At 44.5% G+C, this 17,877-nt stretch overlaps 1 protein-coding gene across 2 annotated transcripts in view; it reads right to left on the reverse strand.

Annotated features, from left to right (window-relative positions):
* LOC121550203 (disabled homolog 2-interacting protein-like) overlaps positions 1-17,877 on the reverse strand; it is a 95,709-nt gene that overhangs the window by 44,643 nt on the left and 33,189 nt on the right. For both annotated transcript variants that reach the window (XM_045226821.1, XM_041862349.2), the window contains exons 2-3: positions 6,439-6,542; positions 1,836-1,954 (exon numbers count right to left, since the gene is read on the reverse strand). In XM_045226821.1, coding sequence (XP_045082756.1) covers positions 1,836-1,954; positions 6,439-6,542 — 223 coding nt within the window. The remainder of the gene's footprint in view (positions 1-1,835; positions 1,955-6,438; positions 6,543-17,877) is intronic.

The following is a 17,877-nucleotide window of genomic DNA, read 5'->3' on the forward strand; positions in this document are numbered from 1 at the left end:
CAGGTGTAATGGTGGATGAAATCTCCTGACAGCACAGCTCAGCCAATCCCTCTCCCACCTCAACAAGAGCCTGTACTGTATGTGCAGGTTAAGAACCATGTAAAGCCCTGCATGACTCTAAGTCACTCTGGATATGAGCGTCTGCTAAATTAATAAAATGAAAAATGTAAAATGATTCATAGCAACAGTATAGAACAGCCAGCAGCCACACTACTGACTGAAGTGTCATTCCACCACCCAGTGAGGTGCCACATCCCCACAGTATAAGGGTGGGGGAGGAGGACCGAATTGTATTAATTTTTTTACTTTATTCATACAGGTAAGCCAATTAAGAACAAATTCGTATTTACAATGACAACCTGTCAAACATATCAATAAACAACACATCAATAAACAATTACACTATACATACAGTATCTATATAACATCAATTACACAATACCTGAAAAACAAACACAAAAAGCAAAGCACAATCATATGAAACAAACACATTCTTCAGTAAAAAGGCCCTCTAACATCCGCCTGAATTGCCCTAGAGAGGCACCAAATCCACCAACTTTAAGGACTTTTGGAGATCATTCCACGAGGCGCAAAAAAACTAGAAGCAGAATTACCTAACTTGGAGGAGATTGAAAGGATCAATGAATGTTGACTGAATGATTTGTTTCCTGCTATTTAACGAAAGACAGGACATGTTCCTATTGAAGAAGCCTATTTTAATTCCTAATCGCTTAACTAACTCATCAACATGCTTTTTGGTAAATAGCTTTTCATCCATCCAGATGCCCAGATATTTATAAGCGGGGACACGATCAATAAGGGTACCATCCAAAGTATGTTTGATTAATCTTATACATTTTTATATAATTTGGAAAATAACATATACTTGGTTTAACCTGCATTAATTGCCAATTTCAGTTCAACAAAGGCTCTGCAGGGCAATAAAGGCAGATTGAAGCTCTGACAGAGCCTGGTCAGCTGTGGGGGCAATAGCATCAAATCACATTTTATTTGTCACATGCGCCGAATACAACTGGTGTAGACTTTATCGTGAAATGCTTGCTTACGAGCCCTTCCCAAAATAGTAACACAAGAGGAATAAAATAAAATACTCAAGAATGGAGCTATATACAGGAAGTACCAGATCACCACAGTGTCATCTGCATACAGTGTCATCTGTATACAGTACATCACACTGTATACTGTGCAGTATGTGGATTAGCCCATTGTACAATACAAAGCTTATTTTTCTGTGAGAAATCACTGACCTTGATACTATGGCGCAGTAAGTGACAGGAAGACAGCCAGTGCACATTAATAGTCTTGTGAAGAGTGTGTGGATATGAGGGTCCCCGTTTGTAGAATGAGATAGATGTGTTTTTTGTTTTATTATCCTTGTGGGGACCAGAAGTCCTCACAAGGATAGTAAAACAAGGAAAATTAGTGGGGGATATTTTGCCAGTCCCCACAAGGAAAAATGCTATTTTAGGCTTAAGGGTTAAGTTTAAGGTTACAATTAGGGTTAGGTTTAGGAGTTTGGGGTTAAGGTTAGATTTTGAATGGAAATCTATTGTTTGGTCCCCACAAGGATAGTAAAACAAACGTGTGTGTGTGTTGTGTGCGTGTACAGTTCTGTTTGTGTGTGTAATAAGTCGCTTTGGATAAAAGCGTCTGCTAAATGGCATATTATTATTATTATTATTATTATTATTATTATTATTATGTGTGTGTTTGCGTAACTGCGTGTGTGTACAGTTCTGTGTGTGCGCGCATTTGCGTAATTGCGTGCACAGTTCTGTGTGTGTATTTGAAGGGGTTGTTCAGTTGCATCTCACCTGTCATTGTCTGCGGTCTTGAAGCCTGGCAGGATGTTTCTGAAGCTGCTGTTGCGGTCCAGCTTGGGTTGGCTTTTGGTGCGTTTGATGGAACCCTTCAATCGCCGACTCAGGAAGCCCTGGACAGGGAGAGAGGGGAGACGCCGTGGCCCAAGGGGGAGGAGAGAAACCAGAGGGTGAAAATTCACTCACACTCTCCTCTCATTTAAGAAAAACAACACAATATAAATGGTAGAGCAACAAGAGAAAAATTATATTGATTGAGCGCTCTCCCGCTCTCGGTCTCCTCTCATCCGTGGCATTTGGAGAGAGCTGCGCATTGTTGTGTGGATCTCTCCGGCACATCTGCTCGCTGTGCACACATAGCAGAAGCAGCCGCGTTGATGTGCAACTCCCCTAAGTCCTTGTTACCATGGAAACTGTTGGTGGGCGCGGGGAGGAGATAGAAAAAAACGTATTCCACATAAAATGACAGGCCTGGAGCGGCCGCAAGTTCAGAGGGGAAAGCTGAGCATGTGCTTTTGATAGGCTGCCAAGATTAGAGAGAGATTAACAAGAGTTGGATTATTTCTAAGAAGCCCTAGACCTGTCTGTGTGAGAGTAGTGGAGGGGGAAAAAACAAGACACAGCCTCAGCGACAATCATTTGATGAGATAATGATGGTGCTGCAATCCTAAATACTAAGCAAGGCTTCTTCCCTGTACAATTAATTAATTGCATTAATTATTTGAGCAAATTAATGAACTATAGTCTCTTTGCTGCCATGGACGAAGACAGTTGGAGGAAAGATGGAAAAAGACTGAATAAGGCTTTGGGTATTAAGGACAAAAGAGGGGGGGATACAGTTACGATATATCGTACCCTTTTGATATGATTTTTGCGATAGTTGGCTGTACCTGCACCAAAACTCCAGTATTTTTCCTTCATAGCTTGTTCTCCATATTCCTTTTAAAAGTGGAGCCAATTTGTTTTCAGCACTTTTATTTCCATGACTGATCAAAACTCTTTCACATGGCTCTCTTGTCCCTCTGCAGCAGACATGTGGTGAGCAATGTTTAGAACATGGAATCACAATAAATCACAGTATCGAATTGCAATACATATAGAATTGTGAGTATCATAAGAAGCGCAATACATATGGTATCAGCACCTAAGTATTGTGATAATATTGTATTGTGAGGTCCCTGGCAATTCCCAGTCCTAATCACCGGACAGACACTGATATAAAAATCCAATAACAGCTTTTCACTGGGATCGGTCTCACACTTCCCTTCCTACTGGCTCACACATTAAACAAATGAACAGCTCACAGACATCACACCATAGCTAATGTAGCTGCACCGTGCACACAGATTTGTGAAATGGACCGTTTCCTGAATAATTGTCAGACTTCACAGAGTCTGTTTCAAGGAACAACATGAGCCAAAAATATAACTTTTGCTCGGCCAGAAGAGTAAAATATCCATCTGCAATATTGCAACAGCACGGCTCCTAAAAAAATAAAAAGGCTATTTCCTTCTAGAGAGTAGCCTAACCAAGGGTAATTCTCTTGGAATTAATTTAGTTTGTTACATTTTACAGCCTACACTATATTTGTGCCATGGGAATTATACCAACTCAATTAATCACATGAGCTCCATGCAAACAGAAAGGAAATCTTCAATGTATCCAAGAAATGTGTGACACTGACAACTAAAATGCACAAAAGGAGGGAATCATTCATGAAATCACATTACAGATATTGACCATAGCCTAGCCCTCGATGATGAGGCTGGGTTGTACTGGTTTACGTCGACTCCCATTTCTAAAACGGTACCTTCAAGCAAATTAGTCCTTCTAAAGGCCATCCAAACCTTTCTGCTTCTGGCAAAGAAACCATCCCAAACCAATTATGACAGTCTCTTGGGAGGCATTACTCCTTTCCTGCTGTAATTTGTGGGGAATTTTCTGGGCTCTTTAGTCTAGGCCTTCCCCTCCTATGACATTTGCAGAGTGACTGGGAGGGGAATTATTGATGGGTCTCGACAGGGCTGGAGGAGGGAGAGGTGTTTGATGATGCAGCAGACCTCAGCTCGCCTACAGAGCACTTCTGGAATTGGTAGGGAAGTGTAGTGTAGTGTAGGGTAGGATAGGGTAGTGTAGGGTAGGGTAGTGTAGGGAATGGTAGGGCTGGTTAGGTAAGGTAGGGTGGGTAGAGTAGAGCGGGGCAGTGCAGGATAGGTGGGTAGGGTAGGGATGGGTAGGGTAGAGCTGGGTAGGGTAGGGATTGGTAGGGTAGTGTAGAGCTGGCTAAGGTAGGGCTGGTTAGGTAAGGTAGGGCGGGAAGAGTAGGGCGGGGCAGTGCAGGATAGGTGGGTAAGGTAGAGCTGGGTAAGGTAGGGATGGGTAGGGTAGAGCTGGGTAGGTTAGAGCTGGGTAGGGTAGAGCTGGGTAGGTTAGGGCTGGGTAGGGTAGAGCTGGGTAGGGTAGAGCTGGGTAGGGATGGGTAGGGAAGGGTAGAGCTGGGTAGGGTAGAGCTGGGTAGGGTAGAGCTGGGTAGGTTAGGGCTGGGTAGGTTAGGGCTGGGTAGGGTAGAGCTGGGTAGGGATGGGTAGGGAAGGGTAGAGCTGGGTAGGGTAGAGCTGGGTAGGGTAGAGCTTGGTAGCGTAGAGCTGGGTAGGGTAGAGCTGGGTAGGGATGGGTAGGGAAGGGTAGAGCTGGGTAGGGTAGAGCTGGGTAGGGTAGAGCTGGGTAGGGTAGAGCTGGGTAGGGTAGAGCTGGGTAGGGATGGGTAGGGAAGGGTAGAGCTGGGTAGGGTAGAGCTGGGTAGGGTAGAGCTTGGTAGCGTAGAGCTGGGTAGGCAGGATGATAGGCACAATGGATGAACAATGATTGGCCTTTGGTTTTCTTTTTTGGGGGACTGCATGTACGTTTCACCACTGCAAAATAACAAACAAAAATCAGGAGTTGGGCACACGCCATTGGGTAGTGGTACTGATCTAGCCAGTAAGTAGGCCTAGAAGTAGAACCTCAAATCAAAGACTCATGGCTGAGTTCAAATTACAGTGGAAATTCTAGCCCTCTTCTCTCATTCTCTCTTTACAACTTCAGATTTTTATGAATGAGACCGGTGGGATATCCTCCTCTCTGTTGGTTTCTCCTGCTGGTTCTCACACAGCCAGGGGTCCTCATTCCCCCTTCACCTGCTCCAACAGGCTCCAGGTCCCCTCCCACCCACTGAGCTCAGCTCAGCCCATGACGGCCAGCCTCTCTCCCTCTATTCCCACAGGAGAACACGAGACGATTAGTGGGAGGAGCCACAGCGTGTCAACACCATCCTGTACTTTCCTATGGCTTTCATTGTGTGCATTATTTCTTTTATAAGTTATCCCATTGGAGAACATCCTGAGAGAGACACAGATTTAAGCATATCCTTAAAGAGAGAGATTGTCAAATGACAAATATACAATGAGCTTTTGAGCGCATCCTACCAGAAGCGCATCACTGTATCACTAATAATGTCATATACTGAAGGCCTGGATGCGTCTCCTGTAATGCAAAGAGCAAGGGTAATCCGTCACCATGCTCTAATCAGCCAATGAATCCACTGACGCGTCTCAGGTATGACGAACCACATGGAGGGAGGCGCTCAGCAGTAATGTCACCATGGTAACCTGCACCTCAGAGGAATCAGCCAGAATGGCATTGGAGGCACCAGTGACTGAACAACCACAACGACTTGGCTAGGCTATCCTGTAGCAACAGTCCTATGCCAGCCTGCCAGGGCTTTGTTTGGCTGGGAATTCTCAGTCCCATCTCTGGTTACACAACAAGCCATTAACAATTGATTAGGCTCTGTGGCAGGGGAGCAAATGAGGATATGCTGATCAGATCTCTGTTGTCTCTCCCTCCAGCATGACTGTTGGGAGCCAAAGTGCCATCTGACAACATGGAGCTGGTCCTCTAGCACCACCAGCCTGTCCTGAGGGCTCCTCCATCTACCTAGACTCTATTAATTTAAACACAGTCAAGAAGGTCACTGTGCTTGTCTCAATCCAACAGAGGAAAACGACATGACCTCCATCTTACAGTAAAGGAAGCCCACTGATTAGCAGCATGACATTACGAACACAAGAGGTGTGTGTGTGAGTAATCACACAAGCTATTATGCTCCCTGTCCGCTCCAAACATCCGCTCTCAGGGGAACACAATTTTCTGATCATATTCTGTTGAAATAACATGGACCTTCCCTATGGGGGTAAGGCACCAGAGTCTCGCCTCCACCATTAATAGCCAGGAAATAGATTTTCTTGGCTGAAGAAAGCTATGGAGACAAGGACCTAACCCCACTTGCACGATTTTAAAACCCAAAGCTGTACATCAAACGCATACAAATGTGGCATTGTAGTGACCAACGCTATTTGCATACAGTTGTTTTATACAGAGCAGATGTCAAATATATCTCATGCGCCACACTGGCCTCTAGAGGGCATGAGACAAACAATAGTGTAGCTGTGAATGACAGCCAGACAGAGAGACAGAGGGACAGAGGGACAGAGGGACAGAGGGACAGAGAGAGAGAGAGAGAGAGAGATGTAGAATAGGTGCACTGATAAATGCTCACCGTGACTTTGAAGGGGGTGGAGGTGGATGGCTCCATGGAGGGGCACTTGTCCAGAGCGATGCCCGGCATGCTGCGCCTGCGGCCGACCCTCTCAGGAGGGAGCTCTGAGAGAGGAGATACATCCACATGTAAGTCCTTAGTGCACAATTCAGTCAAATTCCAAAAGGTAGACGTTTGCAGATCTATTATAATCCCGAACAATGTCCATATGACCTTCAGAAAGGAGCGAGCACACATAAATGAAAAAGGTATGTTTTTCTAGTTTCTAGTTTGTTTATTTTTCTTGAAGATACAATCTGTAAGATTTCTTGCTGTTCAATGGTAATTTCAATATATCGCCTATCCATTGATTCTTGAATAATATAATTTATCCATACGGATCTAATTCTCGACGTCACTTTTGTGTGCATCTTTCCCACACAACCCCTTGGCTTTGCCTAAATGATTTGTGTTTGGGATGCGCTACACGTTCCCCACGTTTGTCTATGCTCTACGCAATGAGAAAGGGAGAAGCAGAGTTTGCACAGAAAACAAAATGAGTGACGGGGTGCAGCCATCCCTGACAGACAAAGATCTATGAAATCCATACTTGTTCTCTCTTTCTGTGCAGCAGTATCTGTTCAAAGTTGATAGGCCAAGAGTGAAGTGTCACTCATTTCTGCACCGCTGCCTCTGTGGGAGAGATAAGACTAACAAGACAGCAGACCTCTGAGCTCCCTCATTTATCGCCTCACACTTTCTCATGGAGGAAGAAGGAGATAACAGACAATAGCACCGCATTCAATTACATGATCAACTTTAGATACTGTGAAATACTTCACTTCTGGTTTTTAGAACAATTTCAGCTACAATAGCTGATCAACCACAGAATGGCCAAGGGATAATCTGAAAGCACATCAACACGACGAGATCACTTCAAACAACCAGGAAGAGAACGCTGTCAAAATGGGAAAGTGATGTGTAGAAAACGTCTGGCTGCCAAACGTCTGGAGACAGTTTACACTGAGTTTGGCTGTCTCAGGAGATATCCTCTCACTGCATTCTCCACTGGCTTAGTTTCAGAAGGCATCGACATAAGTCTGTCTTGATTAGCTGACATTTCTTCAAGGGTACAGTAGTCTAAATGTTGTTGGGAATATAGCCTAAAATGTTGCGTTAAATCAATAAATTACACATAAAAGTGACTCAAAAATGACCCAATACATTATTTACCATTCATTTCTATTGGGCACAAAATAATCTGAAACACAACCAAAACAAACAGCAAATGCATCCAACAATTTTGTAGAGTCACAAGCTTGATGTAATCATTGCGTGCTAGTAATATGGGACCAAATACTAAACTTTTGACTACTTTAATAGACATAAAGTGAATTTGTCCCAACACTTTTGGTCCCTAAAATGGGGGGACTATGTAAAAAGTGCTGTAATTTCTAAACGGTTAACCCGATATGGATGGAAATACCCTAAAATTAAAGTTGACAGCCTGCACTTCAACCTCATACTAATTGTATAATTTCAAATCCAAAGTGCTGAAGTACAGAGCCAAAGCAAAAAAGTGTCACTGTCCCAATACGTTTGGAGCTCACCGTATGTGCCAAACCCCATAGCTTTGTAGTCCTCATTCCTGTATACAGTCGTGGTCAAAAGTTTTGAGAAATACTAATTTTCAAAGTCTGCTGCCTCAGTTTTGTTGATGGCAATTTGCATATACTCCAGAATGTCATGAAGAGTGATCAGATGAATTGCAAAGTCCCTCTTTGCCATGAAAATGAACTTAATCCCCAAAAAACATTTCCACTGCATTTCAGCCCTGCCACAAAAGGACCAGCTGCCATCATGTCAGTGATTCTCTCGTTAACACAGGTGAGTGTTGACGAGGACAAGGCTGGAGATCACTCTGTCATGCTGATTGAGTTAGAATAACAAACTGGAAGCTTTAAAGGGAGGGTGGTGCTTGAAATCATTGTTCTTCCTCTGTTAACCATGGTTACCTGCAAGGAAACACGTGCCGTCATCATTGCTTTGCACACAGGCAAGGATATTGCTGCTAGTAAGATTGCACCTAAATCAACCATTTATCGGATCATCAAGAACTTCAAGGAGAGAGGTTCAATTGTTGTGAAGAAGGCTTCAGGGCGCCCAAGAAAGTCCAGCAAGCGCCAGGACCATCTCCTAAAGTAGATTCAGCTGCGGGATCGGGGCACCACCAGTGCAGAGCTTGCTCAGGAATGGCAGCAGGCAGGTGTGAGTGCATCTGCACGCACAGTGAAGCGAAGACTTTTGGAGGATGGCCTGGTGTCAAGAAGGGCAGCAAAGAAGCCACTTCACTCCAGGAAAAACATCAGGGACAGACTGATATTCTGCAAAAGGTACAGGGATTGGACTGCTGAGGACTGGGGTAGTGTCATTTTCTCTGATGAATCCGATTGTTTGGGGCATCCGGAAAACACCTTGTCCGGAGAAGACAAGGTGAGCGCTACCATCAGTCCTGTGTCATGCCAACAGTAAAGCATCCTGAGACCATTCGTGTGTGGGGTTGCTTCTCAGCCAAGGGAGTGGGCTCACTCACAATTTTGCCTAAGAACACAGCCATGTATAAAGAATGGTACCAACACATCCTCCGAGAGCAACTTCTCCCAACCATCCAAGAACAGTTTGGTGACGAACAATGCCTTTTCCAGCATGATGGAGCACCTTGCCATAAGGCAAAAGTGATAACTAAGTGGCTCGGGGAACAAAACATCGAAATTTTGGGTCCATGGCCAGGAAACTCCCCAGACCTTAATCCCATTGAGAACTTGTGGTCGATCCTCAAGAGGCGGGTGGACAATCAAAAACCCACAAATTCTGACAAACTCCAAGTATTGATTATGCAAGAATGGGCTGCCATCAGTCAGGATGTGGCCCTGAAGTTAATTGACAGCATGCCAGGGCGGATTGCAGAGGTCTTGAAAAAGAAGAGTCAACACTGCAAATATTGACTCTTTGCATAAACTTAATGTAATTGTCAATGAAAGCCTTTGACACTTATGGAATGCTTGTAATTATACTTCAGTATACCATAGTAACATCTGACAAAAATATCTCATAACATTGAAGCAGCGAACTTTGTGAAGACCAATACTTGTGTAATTCTCAAAACTTTTGACCATGACTGTAGTTAGCAATCATTAGAATAGCCATAAAACGGCAGTAGGCTTAGGCTACCGCACCTGAATTCAGAGACTTGTCCCAGAGAGTGCCCACTTAATTTCAACCTAGAAGAATTGGGTTGTTATTTGGTTGATAAGTTGATCAGTGAGATTACTACCTATTTTCACCCACTCAAAAAGACAGCCAAAAGTTTGTTTAATTCCCGATGTGTTATCACTATGCTTTCAACCATCTAAAAGCGCAACCAAATTCCAATGGAAAATCAATGTCAGATGTTTTGTTTAGTGGTCACCTAAATGTGTTATCACTGTGCTTTTAACCAATTAAAAGCACAACAAAGTTCAAATGGGAATAAAATGTCAGATATTTTGTTATTTATCACAGTGCTTCATCTAATAATACAACCAAATGACCTGGATTGCAGTTGAGATTACATTAGAGTACATAGAACAAGTGATCAATGCCATTGCAGATTACTATAGCATTTGTGAAGATTTTCACAGAACTGCAACCTTTGCATGCTATCTTGAACATGCACGCTTTCTATGAAGACATTTGTTACAGTAACCAAAACATTTGGCCATGATGTGTTACTCATTTTAAGGTTCAATAAATACTGTTACATTAGTTTGTAAGATAGCTTTAACTGTAGGCTATTTACTGTATTACAAAGCTAATATTGAGTTTGGTTGTACTTGGTTGACAACGCAACCAAATATCAACATTTAAAAGGAGGTGTATCTACTGCTTGGATAGTTCCATCTGAGCCACTGACTTAATCCTATTCTTTATCTTTTATTTTTGGTTTAGATGGAGAAGTGAATCCATCATATAATTTGTTAACTTGTCGACAAGTTAATAGGCTATTTACTGTATTACAAAAGTGATATTGAATATTGTTTGGCATCGTGGGCTGTATATTATTAAGTAGTATAGGTAGGCATCGTGGGCTGTTGCGGGTAGCTGTTGTGTGTAATTATTGTAGGTTACTTTTGTATTCGGCGGTGCCGGATGTAGCACGAAGCTAGCTAGCTAACTCACCTCCTGGATTAGCTGGCGAGTAGCTATTAGCAACGGTAGCAACTAAAAACAATATCCTTTTAGCCAGCTACATTCGCTCACAGCGACGCCCGTTTTTCAAACAAAGTCAACACAGTAGCCATTGCTAGCTAGCCAACACTACCAGCAGGCTGTGGTAGCTAAATACAATGTCTTTGTGCTAGCTACCCAACGTTTAATCATTGCTGCGTTATGAAAGGTAAGCTTGGCTTCTTATATGGTGTTGAGTTAAGCTTAAACCATGTATTTAGATTGTAGGTAGGTATCGTAGTTTGGTATTATAGGTAGCTTACTCCGGTAGTTATTGTAGGTTATTATTGTAGGTAATTATTGTAGGTAAGGATTTTATTCGGCGGAGCCCAGGCGAAGCACGAGGCTAGCTTACCCACTACCTGGACCAACAAAGCTAGCTAGCTAGAGGGTAGCTACCGGTAACTTTTAGCAACTGTGGGTAACTTCTAGCAACTGTGGTTAGCTGTTTCCAATGTTATTTCATGCTTGAGAGTACCTGTGATTGAGCCAGCTAGCTGCTACCATTCAGCTGTTTTTCTAACCTCATCCGAGGCATTAACGTTAGGTGGTTGGTAGCTGCTGTACTTAATTACAGCTACTGATAAGTCTGCTGTAGCTTACAACAATTCTAATTTCTAAAGTGGAAGTTGGGAGAGTTTTATTCGGGTGGTTCAGTGAAACAATTATAGTTTCTGAGGTGGAAGTTGGGAGAGTTATATATTTATTTATTTTTTGGTGAGGGAGGCCTGCTCTCTCCTTTCCCTGATGTTCAGTTCATTTCATCCCGATCTCCTCTGCATTATTGTAGCCATCTGTTGCAGCCTGTCAACTATGCCTCTGCCTATCCCTGTTCTCTCCTCTCCGCACAGGCTACACAAACGCCCCCACACCGCGTGGCTGCTGCCTCTCTAACCTGGTGGTCCCTGCACGCACCCCACACCTGGAGTTCCAGGTCTCAGGCAGCCTCTGGAACTGCCGTTCTGCTGCCAACAAAGCTGACTTCATCCCAGCCTATGCTAATCTCCAGTCCCTCGACTTCCTGGCGCTGACGGAAACATGGATTACCACTGAAAACACTGCTACTCCTACTGCTCTCTCCTCATCTGACCATGTGTTCTCGCACACCCCGAGAGCATCTGGTCAGAGGGGTGGTGGCACAGGAATCCTCATCTCTCCCAAGTGGACATTCTCAATTTTTCCCCTAACCCATCTGTCTATCTCCTCATTTGAATTCCATGCTGTCACAGTCACTAGCCCATTTAAGCTTAATATCCTTGTCATCTATCGCCCTCCAGGTTCCCTTGGAGAGTTCATCAATGAGCTTGACGCCTTGATAAGTTCCTTTCCTGAGGATGGCTCACCCCTCACAGTTTTGGGGGATTTCAACCTCCCTATGTCCACATTTGACTCATTTCTCTCTGCCTCCTTCTTTCCACTTCTCTCCTCTTTTGACCTCACCCTCTCACCGTCCCCCCTACTCACAAGGCAGGCAATACGCTTGACCTCATCTTTACTAGATGCTGCTCTTCTACTAATCTCACTGCAACTCCCCTCCATGTCTCCGACCACTACTTTGTTTCCTTTTCTCTCTCGCTCTCCTCCCACACTACTCACTCTGCCCCTACACAGATGGTAATGCGCCGCCGCAACCTTCGCTCTCTCTCTCCCACTACTCTCTCCTCTTCCATCCTATCATCTCTTCCCTCTGCTCAATCCTTCTCCCTCCAATCTCCTGATTCTGCCTCCTCAACCCTCCTCTCCTCCCTTTCTGCATCCTTTGACTCTCTGTGTCCCCTATCCTCCCGGCCGGCTCGGTCCTCCCCTCCAGCTCCGTGGCTTGATGACTCATTGCGAGCTCACAGAACAGAGCTCCGGGCAGCGGAGCAGAAATGGAAGAAAACTAAACTCCCTGCCGACCTGGCATCTTTTCACTCCCTCCTCTCTACATTTTCTTCATCTGTTTCTGCTGCTAAGGCCACTTTCTACCACTCTAAATTCCAAGCATCTGCCTCTAACCCTAGGAAGCTCTTTGCCACATTTTCCTCCCTCCTGAATTCTCCCCCCCCCCCCCCCCTCCTCTCTCTCTGTGGATGACTTCGTCAACCACTTTGAAAAGAAGGTTGACGACATTCGATCCTCGTTTGTTAAGTCTAATGACACTGCGGGTCCTACTCACACTGCCCTACCCTATGCTTTGACTTCTTTCTCCCCTCTCTCTCCAGATAAAATCCTGCGACTTGTGACTGCAGGCCGCCCAACAACCTGCCCGCTTGACCCCATCCCCTCCTCTCTTCTCCAGACCATCTCCGGTGACCTTCTCCCCTACCTCACCTCGCTGATCAACTCATCCTTGACCGCTGGCCATGTCCCTTCCGTCTTCAAGAGAGCGAGAGTTGCTCCTCTTCTCAAGAAACCAACACTCGATCCCACTGATGTCAACAACTACAGACCAGTATCCCTTCTTTCTTTTCTTTCCAAAACTATTGAGCGTGCCGTCTTTAGCCAACTCTCTTGCTATCTCTCTCAGAATGACCTTCTTGATCCAAACCAGTCAGGTTTCAGGACTGGTCATTCAACTGAGACTGCTCTTCTCTGTGTCACGGAGGCTCTCCGCACTGCTAAAGCTAACTCTCTCTCCTCTGCTCTTGTCCTTCTAGACCTGTCTGCTGCCTTTGATACTGTGAACCATCAGATCCTCCTCTCCACCCTCTCCGAGCTGGGCATCTCCGGCGCGGCTCACTCCTGGATTGCGTCCTACCTGACCGGTCGCTCCTACCAAGTGGCGTCTCCGCACCACGTGCTCTCACCACTGGTGTCCCCCAGGGCTCAGTTCTAGGCCCTCTCCTTTTCTCCCTATACACCAAGTCACTTGGCTCTGTCATATCCTCACATGGCCTCTCCTATCATTGCTACGCTGACGATACACAACTAATCTTCTCCTTTCCCCCTTCTGATAACCAGGTGGCGAATCGCATCTCTGCATGTCTGGCAGACATATCAGTATGGATGACGGATCACCACCTCAAGCTGAACCCTGGCAAGACGGAGCTGCTCTTCCTCCCGGGGAAGGACTGCCCGTTCCATGATCTCGCCATCACGGTTGACAACTCCGCTGTGTCCTCCTCCCAGAGTGCGAAGAGCCTAGGCGTGACCCTGGACAACACCCTGTCGTTCTCCGCCAACATCAAGGCGGTGACCCGCTCCTGCAGGTTCATGCTCTACAACATTCGGAGAGTACGACCCTGCCTTACACAGGAAGCGGCACAGGTCCTAATCCAGGCACTTGTCATCTCCCGTCTGGACTACTGCAACTCGCTGTTGGCTGGCCTCCCTGCCTGTGCCATTAAACCCCCTACAACTCATCCAGAATGCCGCAGCCCGTCTGGTGTTCAACCTTCCCAAGTTCTCTCACGTCACCCCCCTCCTCCGCACACTCCACTGGCTTCCAGTTGAAGCTCGCATCCGCTACAAGACCATGGTGCTTGCCTATGGAGCAGTGAGGGGAACGGCACCTCTGTACCTTCGGGCTCTGATCAGTCCCTACACCCAAACGAGGGCATTGCGTTCATCCACCTCTGGCCTGCTGGCTCCCCTTCCTCTGCGGAAGCATAGTTCCCGCTCAGCCCAGTCAAAACTGTTCGCTGCTCTGGCACCCCAATGGTGGAACAAGCTCCCTCACGACGCCAGGACAGCGGAGTCACTCACCACCTTCCGGAGGCATTTGAAACCCCACCTCTTTAAGGAATACCTGGGATAGGATAAAGTAATCCTTCTACCCCCCCCAAAATTGTAAAGTGGTTATCCCACTGGCTATAGGGTGAACGCACCAATTGGTGAGTCGCTCTGGATAAGAGCGTCTGCTAAATGACGTAAATGTGCCCTTGAGCAAGGCACTTAACCCTAATTGCTCCTGTAAGTCGCTCTGGATAAGAGCGTCTGCTAAATGACTAAAATGTAAATGTAAAAAATGTAAATGTTTGGTTGTCAACGCAACTAAATATCAACATTTGAAGGAGATGTACCTTTCTATATTTCTTAATTCCTTTCTTTATATTTTTGTGATTTGTGTTTATGGTTTTGTATTGTCAGGTATTACTGCACTGTTGGAGCTAGGAACATAAGCATTTCGATACATCTGCAAAATATGTGTATGCGACCAATAAAAATTTGATTTGATATCTTCTGCTTGGATAGTTCAACCTGTGCCACTGAATCTGAATTTCATTCCAGTTTGTCTACAAAATAATAATTGATATGTAGGATTCACGTCTCCATTTCAACCAAACATCTAAGTTAAAGAATGGGACCAAATCAAATCAAACTTTAAATGCACTTGAAATACAGTTTGATTTGATTTAGTCCCATTCTTTAGCTTTGATTTTCGGTTAAAATGGAGGCATGAATCCAAAATATGCATTATTAACTTGTAAATTCCATTTGAAATCAACCAAAGCTTGAAACCCTAGGCCTATATGTATTTTCTAGTTTTTGTGTATCCTGGGCTGAATTTAAACAATAGCTGTTGATGACCTCCCAAATACTATATAGGCCTAAATAGCATCATTAATGATTGAAAACGTATGGTTACATTTCCTTTGCTCTGTGTTAAATCTTAGCAACAGTGAATCTATTAAGTGGTGATTTCTACACAATCATCCTCATAATAGCACATTGGTAATAGTCAGAGACAAATATCAAAGCTAGGCTTGGTAAAACTCTGGATGGGAGACCAAAAGGATAACTGTAGATATATAAACTCTCCAGTAGGAGGTGCTGCCCAGCCTATTGTTATTTTTTCTTACAGTGGATAGTACCTTGAAGAGCTGACATTGTTTCAAAGGTACAAATTAAACAGATTTTATACAAGGTTTGTTTATGTTGAAAATTGGGTAGCATGATGACAATCTTCTGGTTAAAATTTCACAAAACAAGGTTACTTTTTTTCAAATCCAAATGTATTTTCCACATAGAATCCATGTGACAATACATTGACAAATTACATTGAAACAACATTGATTTAACCAATTTGGGACCAGTGGGTGGGCTCGTCCAGACAATGGAGATATTTCATGCCAGGAGGAAAAGCCCCCAATTCAGCTCTGTGACTAGACCATCACCGGGAGAGCGCCCCTGACACCAACCTGCAACATGTACAACAACCTTTTCACCTCCCTGCCCATGTTTGCCTAGTGCAAACACAGTGACAGCACTGAAGGATAAAGTATACCATACCTGCGGCTGTCAAGCTACTCCATACTGGACCTTTCCCACACCTTGTTTACCCTGACACCTCTTGTCCTCTCCAGTCCACTGTGGCTTTAGCCCAGTCGACCAGAGAGATCAGCCTTGTCAGTGTGTATGAAATCCAGATATACAATACAACCATGGTCTAGTAGTATGATCAGTGTGAGGTCTGTCTGTCTGCGTCACAACCTATTATCAGGTCTCAGTTAACAGTAAAACCCAGAGAGCTCCTTCATCTGCTACAGCAGAGAATCTGCCACTAGAAGAAGCTTAAAGGGATACTTCGGGATTTTGGTGATGAGGTTCTTTATCTACTTCCCCAGAGCATGCTAGCAGATACCCACAGACCCAGTCATTGTGCTAACACTAGTTAACATTGGCTCGCGAAACTACCGCTAACTTCCTTCATACTGGACACAGACATAAAAATGGTATCCGCAAGTTCATTTGACTCTGGGGAAGTAGATAAAGAGCCTCATTGCCAAAATCCCGAAGTATCCCTTTAGGACCCCATCATACAGTATGCCTACATAAGTATATACTGAACAGAAATATAAACGCAACATGTAAAGTGTTGATCCCATGTTCCATGTGCTGAAATAAAACATCCCAGAAATGTTACATTCGCACAAAAAGCTTATTTCTCTCAGATTTTGTGCACAAATTTGTTCTCATTCCTGTTAGTGAGCAATTCTCCTTTGCCAAAATAATCCATCCACCTGACAGGCATGGCATATCATAAGCTGATTGAACCGCATGATCATTACACAGGTGCTGGGGACAATAAAAGACCACTCTAAAATTAGCCATTTTGTCACAACACAATGCAACAGATGTCTCAAGTTGAGGGAGAGTGCAATTGGCATGCTGAATGCAGGAATGTCCAACAGAGAGCTGTTGCCAGATAATTGAATGTTAATTTCTCTACCATAAGCCACCTCCAACGTTGATTTAGAGAATTTGGCAGTACATTCAACCGGCCTCACAACTGCAGGCCACGTGTAACCACGCCAGCCCAGGACCTCCACATTCTGCTTCTTCACCTACGGGATAGTCTGTGAAGGTTTTCCAGTGCATTTACATTTTAGTCATTTCAATTGACTGATTTCCTTCTATGAACTGTAACTCAGTAAAATCTTTGAAATTGTTGCATGTTGCGTTTATATTTCTGTTCAGTATAAAATGTTCTACTTCACATACAGAGCAGCGGGTGTTCATTTTTCTGACTGTTAAAGTGCAGTCAGTCCATGGCGTACAGGCCAGTGGGAGAGCATCCCCACAGGCAGTGTGAAGAGTCAAACCTACATCAGAGACAAGTCTTCATAGAAGAGCTGTTATATAGTTCCTTGCGAAAGTATTCACCCCCCTTGGCATTTTTCCTATTTTGTTGCCTTACAACCTGGAATTAAAATGGATTTTTGGGGGGTTTGTACCACTTGATTTACACAACATGCCTACCACTTTGAAAATGCAAAATATATTTTTGTGTGAAACAAACAAGAAATAAGACAAAAAAACAGAACACTTGAGCGTGCATAACTATTCACCCCCCCCCAAAGTCAATACTTTGTAGAGCTTGGGGTATGTCTCTATAAGCTTGGCACATCTAGCCACTGGGATATTTGCCAATTCATCAAGGCAAAACTGCTCTGTGGTTGCTTATTTTTTCTGGCCACTCTTCCGTAAAGCTCAGCTCTGTGGAGTGTACGGCTTAAAGTGGTCCTATGGATAGATACTCCAATCGCCGCTGTGGAGCTTTGCAGCTCCTTCAGGGTTATCTTTGGTCTCTTTGTTGCCCCTCTGATTAATGCCCTCCTTGCCTGGTCCGTGAGTTTTGGTGGGCAGCCCTCTCTTGGCAGGTTTGTTGTGGTGCCATATTCTTTCAGTTTTTTAATAATGGATTTAAATGGTGCTCCATGGGATGTTCAAAGTTTCGGATAGTTTTGTATAACCCAACCCTGTTCTGTA

This window comes from Coregonus clupeaformis, chromosome 18, assembly GCF_020615455.1.
Source record: "Coregonus clupeaformis isolate EN_2021a chromosome 18, ASM2061545v1, whole genome shotgun sequence".
Taxonomy (NCBI): Eukaryota; Metazoa; Chordata; class Actinopteri; order Salmoniformes; family Salmonidae; genus Coregonus; species Coregonus clupeaformis.